A 16,400-nucleotide genomic window follows, 5' to 3' on the forward strand; every position below is an offset into this window, starting at 1 on the left:
ATATAAAACATTATACAGTTGTTGGATTTGTTGGATATGCTGCATGACATGATCAAAAATGAAGAGGAAAATTAAATCATAACTCATAAAAGAATAAGAATATATTGTGAAATTAAAAATATTATTTTATCAAATGCGATCATGCTCTAAAAAATATTACGAAAATTCATATTGAATTGAAGAATTATGTTTTAATTAATTGCTTCAAGAATCTTTTTATTTGTTAGATTATGTTATCAATTTTAAAATATAATAAGATTAATGGCTTCAAATATAATTAATTATATTTTTTCTTGAATATTCTTACATTTAAAGCTTATATAAAAATCATCACTCTTTCAGTCGGGAAGAAAAAATTATATCCTTACATTCGTGTCTTGTCTGTATATATGATATCGTAGTCATGCAACGTAGGATATATATATGTATATTTATTTGATTTGATATGATGATTTTCCATCATTTTTATGATGAGGTGAAACTCATATATTAAATATATAATTTAAATATGTTTAATTACATCTAATATTTGACTGACATTTTATTAATGAGTACGAAACTGAACACGATGAATGAGTAATATATCAAAATTATATATATATATATATATATATATATATCACTTCAATTGTGAATTTCTTTATATGTCCTTGTTCATTTAAGTTGGTCAATTAAATTATTAGGTTATCTTAAGGGTTTTTTTTGTAATTCATTGTCCATCTTAAATGAATTTGGACATTAATACACATTCTTCTTTATTTCTTAAATTTTATGCCTAAAAGTTATTTTTTTACATTTCTTTGTTCATTAAGTTAGCAAATTAAATTAATATGTCTTTTTAAGGGTTTTTTTGTGATATGATTCATTGTTTATCTTAGATATATTTGGACATTAATTCACATTCTTCATTATTTTCTAAATTTTATGTAAAAAATTATTTATTTACATTTCTTAGTCAATTTTTGTGATTCATTGTCCATCTTATATATATTTGGACATTAATACACATTCTTCTTTTTTTTTCTTCTAAATTTTAAACTAAATTTATGATATAAGCTTTAAAAAAAATTGATCAATATATAATCCTTGTAATAAATATGAATTATATTTATAGTTTATTATCTTTGTTATATATATATATTACAATTTTACCTATAAAATTTTTTAACTGAATATTACATATTATTTTATTTATATATGTTTTTTACTATATATATTTATTTGAGTGGTATTATATTAAAATTTTATTTCTCTTAAATTATTAATCACCAATATTAATTTATAAATGATTGATTCTGATATAAAATTAATTATCTATAATATGTATTCTTAAAACACATAGAAATTAAATTAAATCCGCAATGTGTTAAAAGTTAGCAAAATCAAAAGTGATATTTATCTTAATAACAAGTTTAATGATTTTATTTTAACATTATTATGATAATTTAGTAAATTAAGAGAATTTTATTTGACGTTTGTCTATGTGTACTCTATTTAAGTAAATTTTAGTTTTGATTTGTTTTTTTCATTTTGAATGATATTTGAATGAAAATTATTTTTGATGATTTATCATTTAAGAGAGCTGTATTATGTCGCGGATTGAAAAATGTTATATAAATAAGTGAATATATATGATTTATTGTCATGATGTATTTTTATGTATTAATGTGTTTTGATATTTAGATTGATAAATACTTATAAACATGATATTATTCAAACGACTTTAAACATTATCTAATTCTCGTTATTATATTTTTCATTATTAGTCCCCTACGTGCATCGCACGTGTACATTCTCAGTACGTATATATATATACCAGCTATGTATATATATGTTATGACCACCGCCCTCATCTACCATTTGTAGACAATGCTTTCAGAGCCCTAAAATTTACTCTCTCTCGACTTATTGGGTAAACACAGAACGAGGAAAAACCCTATTACACTCTTCCCCATTTTACCTTTCTTGATTTTAATCCTCCACCTCCATTATTAGCCACTCACGATGAGCGGTGGTGGTGCTGTTTCAGACACTAATATTCATCCATCTCCTCAACAGACCTTCATTTTCACCGATTCTCCACCGGTTTCTGGACTTTCTTCCGCCGCCGCAACCAGTGATGGCGGTGGAGCTGGTGGCAGCAGTAAGTACAAGAAGTGTAAAGGAAAAGGAGGTCCGGACAATGGAAAGTTCAGGTACAGAGGAGTGAGGCAGCGGAGCTGGGGGAAATGGGTGGCGGAGATCCGGGAGCCTAGAAAGCGCACGCGTCGATGGCTGGGCACTTTCATCACCGCGGAGGACGCGGCACGTGCATATGACCGTGCTGCGGTTATCTTGTATGGATCGAAGGCGCAGCTAAACCTACAACCCTCTGGCTGCGGCGCTGATGGCGTTGGCGGTGCTGATGTCGGCGATTCGTCTTCTCATTCTAGGAATAGAACCTCTTCATCTACCACTCAAACCCTACGTCCACTGCTTCCTCGGCCATCAGGGCTTGGCCTCACGTTCTCAAATCCTGCGCCGCCGCCCAATGCTGTTGGAAGGATGGGGGCGAACTACATTCCGTACGGGATGTACGCTACCGTACAGTACCCGAACATCCTTCAGGAACAAGCAGGAATAGCGCAACATCAGTACGGAATGGACGATAGGAATCTTGAAGCTGACCTCACAGCAAAAGAAACTCAAACCACCTCTTTTTATCCAAACCCTAGTAGTATAAATAATGATCGCCATCAACACCAGCAGCCTGATGGTCAGCAGAATTTGCAGCATTTTGGGTACGATGAGATAAACTCCCTCATGGGTTCGAGCATGTCCCTAGAATCCACTCAGCCTGTGCCGTCGCCAACCGCAGATCCATCGGCTGTGCTGAATGGATACGCTGCCTCCCCTTCATGGCCACTGGGCAGCGAAGATGAGTTCCCCACGACTGATATTTGGGACTATGGCGATTCATTCTTGTTTGATAGCCTTTGAAAATCAAGTAAGCTCGTTCACTGTTTTTGAGCTGCTTCCATGGAGCTTATCAATGCACTGCAAGAAGGTAGGGTTTGAAGAAGCTAGAGTCGATAAAGTTTGTCCTGTATTATCCAAGAATTACGATCGAATGTAGCTAGCTAGCTGATCATGAATTCACAGGATTAATTCATATGTATTTATCACGTTTTAAGATGTGAGATTTGGAATTAAAAAATAGCTGGAAAAGTGAGAGACAGGAATAAATTACACGAGCTAGTGATCCGTTCCTTGCGAATCTGTATACTTGTAATTTAGCAGCTAGCTAAATAGGTATTCTAATATTGCAATGGTTCTTTTCAGGTAGTTATGAGTGATGAAACATTTTTCAATCTTTTCCCTCTTTAATTACTTCTTAATATGTTTGTGTGTGTATGTATATATATATATAGTAATAAAAATGAGAATAGAAAATTTCGTGGAGAGGCGTTCAAAATTGGAAGAGGAAATAGAAAATCAAGATCTCTAAATAAAAAGCAAAAAGCCTATATATATTCAATTTTTTTAACTTGAATGGAAACTAAATGTGTTTTATAAGCAAAATTGGCTTTTTTGGCCATAGAAATTTATAAAATGGAAATAAATAAAATGCTAAAATATATAAGAAATATAAGTATAGTATATAACATTTACATTTTACTCTAAAATAATAATATTTAATATGTATTAAAATACAGATGATTGTAAAAAAAGATTATTTAAAGATGATCAGTACAAGGTAGATACACCAAAAAATCCATAATAAAACTACATTTAGAATCAAGTATAATCAAACGATATTGCTGGACAATATGAATATATACCTTTGGGTGGTTAATCAATCTGACACCAAAACGATCGATCGTGCCGCAAGTGATTGAGGTGAGGCGTCATGGTCTACCAAGTAGATGACGCAAGGGAGTACTCTTCTTGGATGGCTTTTTGACTGCACACCAGAGGACCCTTTCTCCCCCGCCGCCGACGTTGGTGGAAGGGTGGAATAAGCCCACGGCTTTCTTCCAGTTCTTGATGCCATGAAATATGGCGAAGACTATTCTGATCATGAATCCAAACAATAGGGTCACGAGCGACACAGCCAAGACGCAAAGCCATTATATATATTTGCGCTGAGCTGAAATTTGTAACAAAAATCAAATTGCATTTAAAACACAATAACGTTTAACTTGAATTTTAGGATATATTTTTCGTGGATCATCAATTATTCCACGAAATAAACTATGGCCGGGGTAATTTTGGACATGCCAACTCAGTCAACTGAATATTAATTTAAATGATAAATTGGTCTATCGCGAACAAATGCACGATCGAATCAAGATTGATAAAGTGCCTTCTGAAAGAGATTTTTTGTGGAATCCGTCAACTTTCAGGGATTCTAAGGGGTATAGTTTTACGTGGAAGAACTATACTCTCAATGGAAGACGGTGGTGAATGGTAAGCCACAAATTTATTGGCCGCTTAATTGTGGACCACCGTAATAAATTGGGCCGTTTTCGTAATTATCTGGGCCCAAGATGAATCAACAAAAAACCAGGATCATTCAGAATGTGAATTTCACACTGGGCCTGTGCAAATTTGGGCCTTCAGCGGTTCGGCTCGTTATGAACCAACCTATACTAAAACGAACCAAGTCCATACTGTTTTTTTTTTCTTTTTTGAAAACTTACTAAATATTCATTTTAAAAAAAAATAAAAAATTTAGTAGAATATAAACAAACTTTCATATGTACCCTCAACAACTTTTTCTTCCTATACGAACTGTTTTATTTTCTTGTAATACTTTTTCGTTAGTGAATTAATTTCCCAAAATGGGAGGAAAATGAATCGATATTTTGAAGCCAAGGAAAGAGTTGCGAGTGAAAATCTGTATGCAATTTCAAATAAGAAGAGCCCACAATAATGTAAAGAAAGCACAAAAGGAATGCAACGATTCTTCATCGCATAACATTAAACAAAAGGAATGCAACGATTCTTCATCGCATAACATTAAGTTAATAATGTTTGCGACAAACTTGTGAAATTTATCTATGTTCTCGAAATGGTATCGAAACCAAAATTTGAAAATCACACCACGCTCCTGCGTGTTTTTACCGAAACAGAGAAATATGAACCAAAAAATGTACTAAAAAAATAATCCAACCAGCACCAAATTCAACAAGGCCACACCACACGACATGCACACCAACATCAATATTGGCACTCAGTCAAATTCTATATCTGAGGAGTGGGTCTTTAAGGAGAAGACGTTCGTGATAAACTCTCCAAGCGTAATCTTCAAAAGGAAACGAATGGAACAGTACTTCTGGTTCAGTCGTGTCCGAGTCTTTGACATCGCCGCCATTTTCTTCATCAACGTCGGTGTTAATGGCTACTTTGGGAGCTGGTAGAGGGAAGACCATGCTTTCGACGGGGAGGGTAATCAGGAGAGACAATGTTACGTATCGAGAATCCTTATGGCCGTCGTCGGAACATGGCATTGGTCTTCCTCTAACTTTCTTCAATCTTCCATTGCTCCAAACCTGTCATCATGTTACAAAACCATTATTCTTTTGGAGAGAATATATATGTGGAGGTTTCAATTATTATTTTGCTGGAATTTACAGACCAATACATGTATATAATACGCTTAAAAATTTTATTTCAAACGAAAAACCCAATCTTACAGTGTAGAGAAATTAATTTTGGAGAATAATTTTGGTCAAACTTTGTTTTTGAAAATTAATACACTTGATATGATTGTTTTTCAATGATCAAAATTATTTTACAAACTACAAATTTAAATTGGGTATCCAAGTGTCTGTAACATAACATTTGGAATATTTTCATAATTAAGTCTAAAGCACTTTCAAATCATCGTGAATTTATATTTGAGAGACGGATCGACCTAATATGATCGGAGATCCGTCTCACAAAGTTAACATATGAGACGGTCTCACCATAGTTTTTGTGATCATCTATCTACCTCATTATTTGACAACTACAGAAAAAAAAAAATGAACAAAAAACTTCGAATTTTCAAAGTATAAAGCCGCAGCATTCCCATTTCGACTAGTCAATTAATCCATCCTAATTTCGTGTTAAACTAAAATATCAATCAAGATGTCAATATCCCATTAATTAAATTTTTTTTTCTCAAATGGCGTTTGAAAATTTAAATTTGTGATAAACAAAAATATTGTTTTTAAAAATATATATATATAACGATGTATTGTATTATGTCAGCACCCATTATTAATTCCTGGTTTTTCAAATTTTTTCATAATTAAATTACGTAATAATATTAAATAAATATTTATTTGAAAGTTGGTAAAATTATCACCTGAGCGATGTCTCCAAGCGTGATCAGCGCATAATCCTCCTGACTCGACACATTGACCCAACCCGAATCCGAGCACAAAGAAGATTTCTGACACCTGGGTACATAATGCAACCCGACCACATATGGGTAAACCCGACCCGGTTTACTAGTCCCGTTGTCAGCTATCCACAATAGAGAGCACAGCTCCTTTGGAGTTGGATTCCCAAACCCGATTACAGAAGCCAATTCTTGAATCAACTTCAAGCCTAGAGTCTCCATTTCACGTGTAAATTCACGCAAAGAATCCAAATCCAAATCCAAATCATCTATTTTTTTTGTAAAACTCGAGAAGTCGAGGCAGAATGATTCGCCATGATCATCATCGTCCCCGTCGTAGCCGAGAGGCCAGTTGTTTGGGAATAGGAGTTGCTTCTTATGGTTGGGGAGTTTGAAAAGGGAGTCGGTCGCGGGATAGGTGGCTTGGTTTTTGAGGTGGAAGAAGCCGAGTTTTGTGGAGGCTGACAGGAGGTTTGCGTGGAGAATAGGGTTAGGATCGGAGAGAGATAGTAGAGGAGGGTTGGTGGAGGAGCGTCGGGAAGGTAGGGAGAGGGATAGCGTGGGCGGGAGGCGATGGAGTAGAGCTGAAAGAGCTTCGGAGGTGGAGATGGACGAATCGAGGTTGGTGTGGATCGACGGGGTTGGCGGTGGCGCCGCGGTGGNAATTGTCCAAGAGTTTGCAAGAAAATTTTTTGGATTTATTCGGACAAATGTTCTTTAAAGGAAATTTTCTTGTGTTAATGTATTACCAACTAAATTTAACATTGTAATAATTTTTGGTAATCATTTAGATAGAGTTGGACTATATTTATATTACGATTTTTATATATTGTTTTAAAATTTATTCATAAATGATAGTAATTGAAATCATATATTTTAAATTTATGGCATACATTGCATGTAATAGGCTAATTTGATTAAGATATTATAGGAATAAAAATTAGCAAGTTTCTATTATACATTTATTTTTCTTATATTATTATATTATATTTCAGGCCATAATCAGTAATATTCAATCAACGAAAGTCGAACAAAAGAGAAAATAATTTGTCAACTCCAACTGTCTATTATTGTATTATTGCTCCAAAACAAAAAACAAAAAACAAAAAACTTAAGTTCAATAATTGCTGTGTTTCGTGGATGGCCATAGTTTAATTATTGAAAATTGTGTTTATTATCTCACTCTCTGTATATTAAAAAAAATTTGTGAGAAATTCTCACAAATATCTCACGATTCAATTTTATGAGACAGATATTTTATTTAGTCACTCATGGAAAAATATTGTTTTTTATTTCAAAAATATTACTTATTATTGTAAATATTATTAAAACTGATATGTTTTAAGGATAAAACTTGTGAGATGTATATATAAAGTAATTAAATTTTTTAGGGGAAAATTTTGATTTAACTTTTGCTTATACAATTAATGGCAGGCTGTTCCCATGCTTGCGGGAAATTGTGCCTCTCAGTGCTAGTGGGGTATCTTGTTTTCGGGGTTGTACGCTACACACAGTTCTAGATGAAAAAGCCTTGTCATCGTTTAAACTCTAATTCACCCTCTTAATCAAATCATAAAAATATATAGTTATAGGTAAGTTCGAACTATAAGTTAATCTAATAATATTTGAGGGAGAGTTGATTTTTAGAAAATTACTAAGAAATTTTTAACTTGATCAAATATTTGATGATGTATAGAAGTTAATCAAGATAAATATTTGAGTTCTTAAAAAATGTAAGCCTTTTTTTAGGCCGACTCACAGAGTTTTATTCGTGAGAAGAATTATCCGATCCACAATTATTATCAAAAGTAATATTTTTGACATAAAAAGTAATATTTTTTAATGAATTAAATCGGGTCGGAGATTTATCACAGAAAATATACATGTGAGATGATCTCACAAGAGTTTTTATGAAAAAAATAAATATATGAGAATATATAGATCATTATTTCTATCGTACACTAAATCAGGGAGTATGTCTCCGGTGAAATAATATCACAGATATGTATTTGAGACATGGATTAATCTGCTTTATAACTGCAATGAAAATTAATAAGTTTGACACAAAAAAGTAATTATTTTTATATACAAAATAATATTTTTACCCAAATCAACATATAATACACAATATTTTTTGACATTAAAATTAATATTTTACACTCAAATCAATACATGTTACATAATATTTTTTTCATCACATAAATAACAAAAAATAATATTTTTGCAGTAAAAATAATATTTTGGACAAAAAAATAATATTTTTCATTAATCGAATCAATTCGAAATTTCATCTCACGAAATTAAATGTTAATCGTTCTCACAAAGTAGTCCTCTTATTCGATTTTCTGCAAGGTGTGATTGTTAGTGAAAATATTCAACATTGAAAGGGAAAAAAACAGCTATTGGTCTTTCAGGTAAAATCCAAACATATGTTGTATAATTAGGCCCGGAAACATTAAAAACAAAACCAAAGAGTATGAAATTCCAGCCCGATCGATGCTGACTTCATTTGTACAAACGGGTTGGCCCAACTTGTTGGTTATTATTGTAATTGCAACGTGGATTTGAAACTTATTTGAATTTTGTAATTTAAAAATTTTTAAATAAAATGATTTGAAATATATCATCTCAAATTTATCAGTCTAATCACAATATTTTAGAATAATGTGCGAAATTTTCTTATATAAATGATAAAATNAAAGTAATACTCTTAGCATAAAAAGTAATAATTTTTTATGGATGACGCAAATAAGAGATTNAATGAGTAGGTCTCTTGTGAGACGGTCTCACGAATCTTTATCTGTCTCACAAAATACAACCCATGAGACCGTCTCAGATAAGTTTTTGGCAAATAAAATAATTCCACATGGATTTAGATAAAAAGGCTTGTGATAATAACGATGAAATTTTGAAAAAAAACTATGAGCACGTGATACTTTAAAAACACAACATGTTCAACTTTAAAACGTTGCTGCTGGGACTAATCTATGCTCCCTAAATGATATTTCAGGACTTTTTCATTCTTCTTTTTTTGCCTTCCATGATAAAATTATTAAAGAAAATATATTTGAATAGACAACTTTGTGTTGGATTCGGATGCCAAATTTGATTTAGAAAATTGAATTTGATTCGAGAAACCATCTCTCATATATTTCAAATATATCACAATTATTATTAAAAACTCTCAACTTATATGATTCTAACTTGAAATTCGCACGAATCTTGTTCGTTGGTACAGGTTTTAAACGATCCATTAATCCACACGCAATCTTCGTTTCCATTTTGTTATATCTATTAATTCAATATATTATTATAACTCATCTTAAAGTTGGTGTCTCCGATTCCGATTCCGATGGGAGGTTTATATTTTTAACAAGTTGGGCTCTGTTTATTTTTTAAAGAGTATGTTTTTGTGAAACAGTCTCACGAATCTTTATCTGTGAGACGGGTCAATCCTACCGATATTCACAATAAAAGTAATACTCTTAGCCTAAAAAATAATATTTTTTCATGGATGACCCAAAAAAGAGATCTGTCTCACAAAATAGGACCCGTGAAACCGTCTCACACAAGTTTTTGTTTTTTTTTAAAAGTATTTATTGTTATGTTCATTTGTAAATATAAAATATTGATGTAAAGCATGGATCCTCCACTATATCTAAGTGAGTATTTGATTGATGGGGTAAGGAGATAATGGAGCATCCGTAAATTATAATTTTTGTGGAGGAAAGGAAAGAATGAAATTCTTAGGTCGGCTATCCCAATAAAGTAAGCAATAAATAAAATGAATTATTGAATTATGAAAATGGGCATCACAAGTTTGAAAGTTGAAACCAATAATATGTTGAATTAGCGATTATTTTCGGAGTCTCCAAGTCAAAAATACACACCAATCAAACTGTCCTTTTAGGTGGTTTATTTAAAAATCCAAATAAGCAAGAAGAGCAAATTACTTTTTTTTTTTTTAAACATCAAAATCTTTGTGGAATTAATTGAAAACATTTCTCAAATCAAATGGCTCCATCAAAAAGCAAAAAAATTTGTGTGAGACGGTCTTACGGGTCGTATTTTTTGAGACGGATATCTTATTTGGGTCATCCATGAAAAAATATTAATTTCTATGCTAAGAGTATTACTTTTTATTGTGAATATCAGTAGGGTTGACCAGTCTCACAAGAGACCTAATCCCATCAAAATCAAATCAATAAATTCAAGGAAAAACCATAAAGAAACTCCATTTGATTATATGAGTTGGATCAAATTATTACGTGTCTATTCCTTCGGCCAAATTCGACATCTTCCTTTTTAGACTGTTGAACTACAAGCACAAGACCTAATGTAATGGTTTTTTTAAAAAAAATTTGAGAGAGTGATTAATTATAATCGAGTTTAAAATGTGAGACACTGTCAAAAATTTGAAACATTTGTGTCAGATGGACCATCGACTCAGCTAACATAACGACTATATGTACATCCATAACGTGCAAATCAGGGGATTTAAAAAAAAAACATATTATCATTTTCTTAAATTTAAACAAATGACCACAATTAAATATGCATTTGAATCGAATACATTGGATTCGTTATAAAAATATCTAGCACAAATGATTTTATAAGGTTTCTTTCAATTCCAATACCACAAATTTAAGTACGATAGTGAACAAAACACGATTTTTACATAGAAAACGACTACCACAAATACAAAGTCTGCTTTCGGCAGGCATATTTTCCAAAATCATAAAGTTGAATGATTCTTCATGCCATTACCCCAAGTGGCCAACTCCCAAATCATAAAGTTGAATGTGTCTTTCACGATCGAGAAACCACTGAATTCATTATAAAACATCTTATAATGATTATAACATGGAAGAAAGATAAATGTCAATACATTAAGTACATGATAGCGAATAATAATAATAATAAAAACCACCCAAATTCCCAATAATATGAAAGGTAAAAACTTAAATGACGGTCTTTTTTGTGAAACATATATCTTATTTGGGTCATCCATGAAAAGATATTAATTTATGTTAAAAGACAAAGAAACTTACTCAATATAAAAAATAACAATAATTTCAATTTATTATGCTCATTGCAACAAGTTCTTAAGATTTATTTCCTTGTTTTCTCAGAAAGCAAGGATCTTTACATATACCATCATCTCCCAGAGAGGAAAAATGCTAAATCTTTATAAAAAATAATTAAAAAAATCCGACTTAACTCTAATCTTTTAACTCGTGAAGCAACATATGTGCCACCAGTCATTCTGTTCCAAAATACTGCTAAAAAAATAAAACGTATCAATAAAAATCATAAAAGAATAATCTCAACTAAGTTGTGACGATAATCTGATCAAGCCACCACCGGCTCCTGCTCCATGTACATTTGATCGACCCAGTACGGTGCGGTATCGTGATATCCGCCGTTGAGCTGAGGTGAAGTGTGTAGCCCAACAGTACCAGAAGGAACGTCTTTAACCAATGAACCAACCCAAGAAACATCTGGTTCATCTACATAAGATGGAGTCAGGGCTGCCGATGCATTGGTGTTGTTGCTACGGAAACCAAAGGAGGCAGACCTCCTAAATTTGTTCGCCTCGTCGACATTGAATCCCCAGTCTAACTTCCCATCTGGCGAGCTCCAATCCAAACGTTTAGATGGTGTTTGGCCTACGAAATTGGCAGAACCCGAATGGCTGGATTGATAGCTGCGGTCAATAAAGCTTTGACTGCGTTTTGTGAAGGCAGCTGATCGTGAATTCATCATTGCAGCAGCCACTGCAGCAGAAGAGTCGAACCCAAAAGAAGAGGGCTTTCTTGCTGATGATGATGAGAAGTTCGACGGGTAGCTGGCTCGGAGTTGGCTCGTGTTTTGGCGAATTTGGTGACTGCTAGGCGATTGCAGCAGTTGGGAGCCGCTGCTGGTGTTGTTGATATTAGGTGGGAGAGCCTGCAGCTGAGATAATAACATAGACTCGTGTGATCCAAAAACGTTGTCAAGGTTAGTAGGCTTTAGATCACCCATTCTTGGATATGTGGACGACAAGTTAGCCATCTCCTCGACTAACTGCTGCCGCTGCTGCTTCTGAGTACGGATTTGCTCCAAGCTAGCCATCTCCTCGACTAACTGCTGTCGCTGCTGCTTCTGATTACGTATTTGCTCCAATCCTAGAAATTCAATTTCCAAGTCCACGTCTCGTGCACTGAAAGTTGTCTTGAGCCGGCTTCCGGGAAGCTGCAGAACAGGAGGTGTTAAAAGATTCATCTTGTTCTGCCACGCGCTCCCACCCATAGGAGATGAACAAGTCACGGAAGGCGACAAGGAGCTCAAGGTTGTCACATCCATTGGATTAACAGAACCAGACTTGGGAGAAGGCATTGCTGAACCAGTAGAAGGATACACAGGGCGCAACTCTTCAGGTTTGTGGGCAAAGAAGCACACTTTCCTCGCACAAGCCATCTCTTCCTTGCAAAGGCGAGTCTTATATTGAGCAGGATGCAGCCAAGATTCAAAAACTCCATGAGCATATTCACATGCATCGCCCTTCAAGCAGCTTCCTTTCTTGAACTCAGGGCATGGGACACAACTGTAGTTAAACTTTGTCAGATCACGCCGCCTCGCATTCTCACCCGGGTGGACAAAAGGGCACTCCGTCCAGTCATGAGAATACGCCCTTGAGCATGGTTTTACCTTGAAACTATACATCCTAAACTCATCGCTCCCATAAATCCCGTTGTTTATATCTGGTAATGGCACATCGATTGGATACTCCTTCTTTTCAACACTTTCTTTAGCCCCTAGAGCCATTTTGCTCCCTTCTTGCGGCTCATCGTCGCTCGCCTCAACTCTGAATCCTTTCAACAACATCTCTAACGTCTTCCTTCTCGAATTGCTGGAAGACTTAACACAAGGAGCAATCAAATCACATGGCTTCTTCTCTCCGACATCCACAACATTAATATCTCCTGAGGCGTCTATCAGAATCTCGACAACCTCGACTGAGGCCCATGAACCCCCAGCAGCGGCACAATGAAGAGCCGTGGCGCCATCAAGTCCACATGCTCTATTGACATCAACTTTTCCAGTCGCGATAATATACTTCAAAACCTCTATGCTTCCATACAAAGAAGCAATCATAATCGGTGTTCTCTCCTCGAACCCCATCTTCTTTGAACCAAAGCTTCTACCATACCAAAAGCTAGCCTCATCAATATCACAACCCATCTCTTCTACCGCATTAATAAAACCAGCCAAATCATCTGTAGCAGCTAGTTCAAGCAACTTTGAGCAATTTTTAAGACCGACCCCTCCGTTATTTTCTTGAAACTTGGGCTCCATTTTCAGATCAAAAGGGCAAAGCTTATTCTTTGAACCACTGCACATAATATCCTAAAACATAAACAAAGAACAGAGAAAATTAAGACCCGGGAATCAATGACATGCCCCACACATCAATACATACATGTAAAACATCAATCAGGTATTCAGAATAATTTATTTCTATTCCACCGATAGTACAGTAGTCTTTGCCGGAATCTCCAAAAAAAATATTATAATCAGAAATCGATAAATCATTCCACCATATAGAGAGGGTGTCATCAAAAGTTACAATTTTAACAAAGTCAAGAAGCAACATTAAAACAAGAAATCTAAATGACCAATCAAAACTAGTTAAAAATCCCCGCGTTATAAAAGCTCTTTGACATCTGAAACATCCAGACAACCAGTTAAGCTTGTCCAACCACCTCAAATACGCACAGATATAGCCAAAAGAAGTGGATAGCACGTCCAAAAAAATTGTGTTCAGTACAAGATATCGTAGAAAACGGCTCATTCCTCACAAATCACGAGCCATTCTTAAGAAAAAATGAATCTTTGAGATGTGAAACATAAAAAAAACCATCAAAAGCATAAAAAACCTCTCAAACACCACCTAGAGAGCTACAGACAAAAGTGGAAAAAAACCCTCTCAAATTAGCCTTTCGTTGACAAAAGAAGGCTCACAAATCACAGCCCACAATATAAAAATCAAATCTTTGACACCAAAACATCTCATCCCCACAAATCTTTCCCAAAAGAAAACCATCCACGATAAAGCCTCTAGCCATCAAACAAGAAAATAAGCATACCTGCAATTAAAAAGATAAGCGCTTTTTGAATTCGCAAAGACCTAAATAAATAGAAATAATTTATAACGATTTGTTATGTTGGTATATTTCTTGGAAAGGCTGAGTCTATTGAGGTGTATATATATAGTTTGATTGAGTACCAAAGGTATGAGTGTAATGAGGAAGGGAGGAGGAAAGTGTGACTTTTCTTCTTGATCCTTTCTTTATTTCTCTTCAACTTTTCATTTTCTTTCTTTATTTTTTTGTATGAGCATTATCTTTCTTTTTTCCCCCCAATAATTATTAATTTCTCAACCAAGTCAAAGTCGATATCCATGGCTGGGGACCAGCTATACTAACACGCACCCTTTTGTTTCTTTACTGGTTCCATTCTCAAATGCAAATGAAATGCAAATGAAATTGCATATTTTCACGTAAAGAGATATTTTTAAAATAAAAAGGAATCACACTAAAAAGATAAACAAAATAATTACATCTAGTAATTCTTAATTAATTTTAACAATATTAAATATCTAGATATACTCCCATCAATATTATATTACAATGATATATTCCGACCGCTAAGAAAAATAGAATTCTGTTATTGAAAAAAGAAAATAAATAATGAATTTAGAATTCTAAATTTAAATTTGTTATTTACTGAATATTGATGACATTTTAAAACATAAAACGTCATTCACGTTGGGAAATTTAGGATTTTTCAAGTGTTCGATCCAAAAAATAGGATTTGTCGTGCTAGCNAATATTCAATAATATTTTTACAACTTAATTTATGGTAATAAATATGAATGGTTTTTAGAATATACAATTTATTAGAAGTGAAGTTTAACCAATTTATTAAAAAAAAATTTAAACCTAAAAAATTAAACTATCAATTTATTCGAAATAAATATATCTCGACTTTTGTTCTTTGTTCATCTGGAAAATTGTATTAAATAAATATTATAAAACATATTCTCTTATTTTTATAATAAAAGATAAACAAATAAATAATAGAGGAAAAAAATCATATTATGGTGAAATATTAAACACTAGTAACGAGTTTGTGGGACACGTTTGGAATGGTTATGCAAGTTGCAACTTACAAATTTTTATATATATATTTATAATGGTGGTTGATGAACCAAAGTAATTTACATAAAAATTTATGTGAGACGATCTCATAGATCGTATTTTGTCAGACGGATATCTTATTTAGGTCATCCATAAAAAACATTATTTTTTATGCTAAAAATATTAATTTTTATTGTAAATATCGATAGAGTTGACTCGTCACACAGATAAAGATTCGTGAGACCGTCTCACAAGACACCTACTCAAATATGATTGTGGGCTAACAGTGATAAAAGTATTTAACGAATATTTTTTTAAGCACAAGTCAATTATAGTTCAATCAAGTGAACATATATATTTTGAAACTCCACATCTCCCAAAATTTACACTACCACAAGTCAAATTCTGATTTATTGAACGTAGACTCGGACAGCCTTGTATATATCTATTATCTATTATATATATAAATATGTGACTTTATATGTGAATTTACATTTTTCTCCTTATTATTAATTGTTTGTTTTACATTAATTACTTATTTTAAGTGTGCCTTTTCATTATCTTTATTCATATTTTAAATATATGTGATTATTAATATTTATTTAATTTTTTATGTCTACTCACATTATAATATGTTATTTTTATCCAATGATATATTTTCATTATGTAAATTAGTATTTGGTTTTTTATGCATACCCACATTATAATATGTTATTTTTAATCCAATGATTTAGATTTTTTATTTATCTTTTCATTACGTAAATTAAATTAATTAAAGTTTAGAAATAACGCATTATCGAATTGTGAATTTTCTTTGGTATCTTATTAAATTTTTTTCATGTCCTCAT

General features: G+C 33.1%; 3 protein-coding genes across 4 annotated transcripts; 1 reads left to right on the forward strand and 2 right to left on the reverse strand.

Annotated features, from left to right (window-relative positions):
• The first annotated feature begins 1,831 nt into the window (after nt 1-1,831).
• On the forward strand, nt 1,832-3,332 carry LOC140982300 (ethylene-responsive transcription factor ABI4-like). Its single transcript, XM_073448769.1, has one exon. The coding sequence runs from the start codon at nt 2,005-2,007 to the stop codon at nt 2,977-2,979; it is 975 nt and encodes a 324-aa protein (XP_073304870.1). The 5' UTR covers nt 1,832-2,004; the 3' UTR covers nt 2,980-3,332.
• A 1,745-nt stretch (nt 3,333-5,077) lies between these two features.
• LOC140982148 (uncharacterized) lies at nt 5,078-7,908 on the reverse strand. The gene is made up of 3 exons (XM_073448565.1): nt 7,883-7,908; nt 6,335-7,085; nt 5,078-5,534 (listed from the first exon to the last, which is right to left on the reverse strand). The coding sequence occupies exons 1-3, from the start codon at nt 7,906-7,908 to the stop codon at nt 5,220-5,222; spliced, it is 1,092 nt and encodes a 363-aa protein (XP_073304666.1). The 3' UTR covers nt 5,078-5,219.
• A 3,521-nt stretch (nt 7,909-11,429) lies between these two features.
• Nucleotides 11,430-14,683, reverse strand: LOC140982289 (zinc finger CCCH domain-containing protein 29-like). 2 transcript variants are annotated; one of them, XM_073448755.1, is made up of 2 exons: nt 14,500-14,683; nt 11,430-13,745 (listed from the first exon to the last, which is right to left on the reverse strand). In XM_073448755.1, exon 2 carries the CDS (start codon nt 13,706-13,708, stop codon nt 11,723-11,725), a length of 1,986 nt encoding a protein of 661 aa, XP_073304856.1. In that variant the 5' UTR covers nt 13,709-13,745; nt 14,500-14,683; the 3' UTR covers nt 11,430-11,722. The 2 variants fall into 2 exon arrangements, with proteins under 2 accessions (XP_073304856.1, XP_073304855.1); XM_073448754.1 differs by having other exon boundaries at nt 11,430-13,759; nt 14,500-14,682.
• Between the last annotated feature and the right edge of the window lie 1,717 nt (nt 14,684-16,400).

The sequence above is a fragment of the Primulina huaijiensis genome, chromosome 8 (genome assembly GCF_012295235.1).
Source record: "Primulina huaijiensis isolate GDHJ02 chromosome 8, ASM1229523v2, whole genome shotgun sequence".
Taxonomy (NCBI): domain Eukaryota; kingdom Viridiplantae; phylum Streptophyta; class Magnoliopsida; order Lamiales; family Gesneriaceae; genus Primulina; species Primulina huaijiensis.

Bases quoted from the DNA above. Each gene is read 5' to 3' on its own strand.
- LOC140982300 (XM_073448769.1), top strand. From the start codon at position 2,005: ATGAGCGGTGGTGGTGCTGTTTCAGACACTAATATTCATCCATCTCCT.
- LOC140982289 (XM_073448754.1), bottom strand. From the start codon at position 13,753: ATGTGCAGTGGTTCAAAGAATAAGCTTTGCCCTTTTGATCTGAAAATG.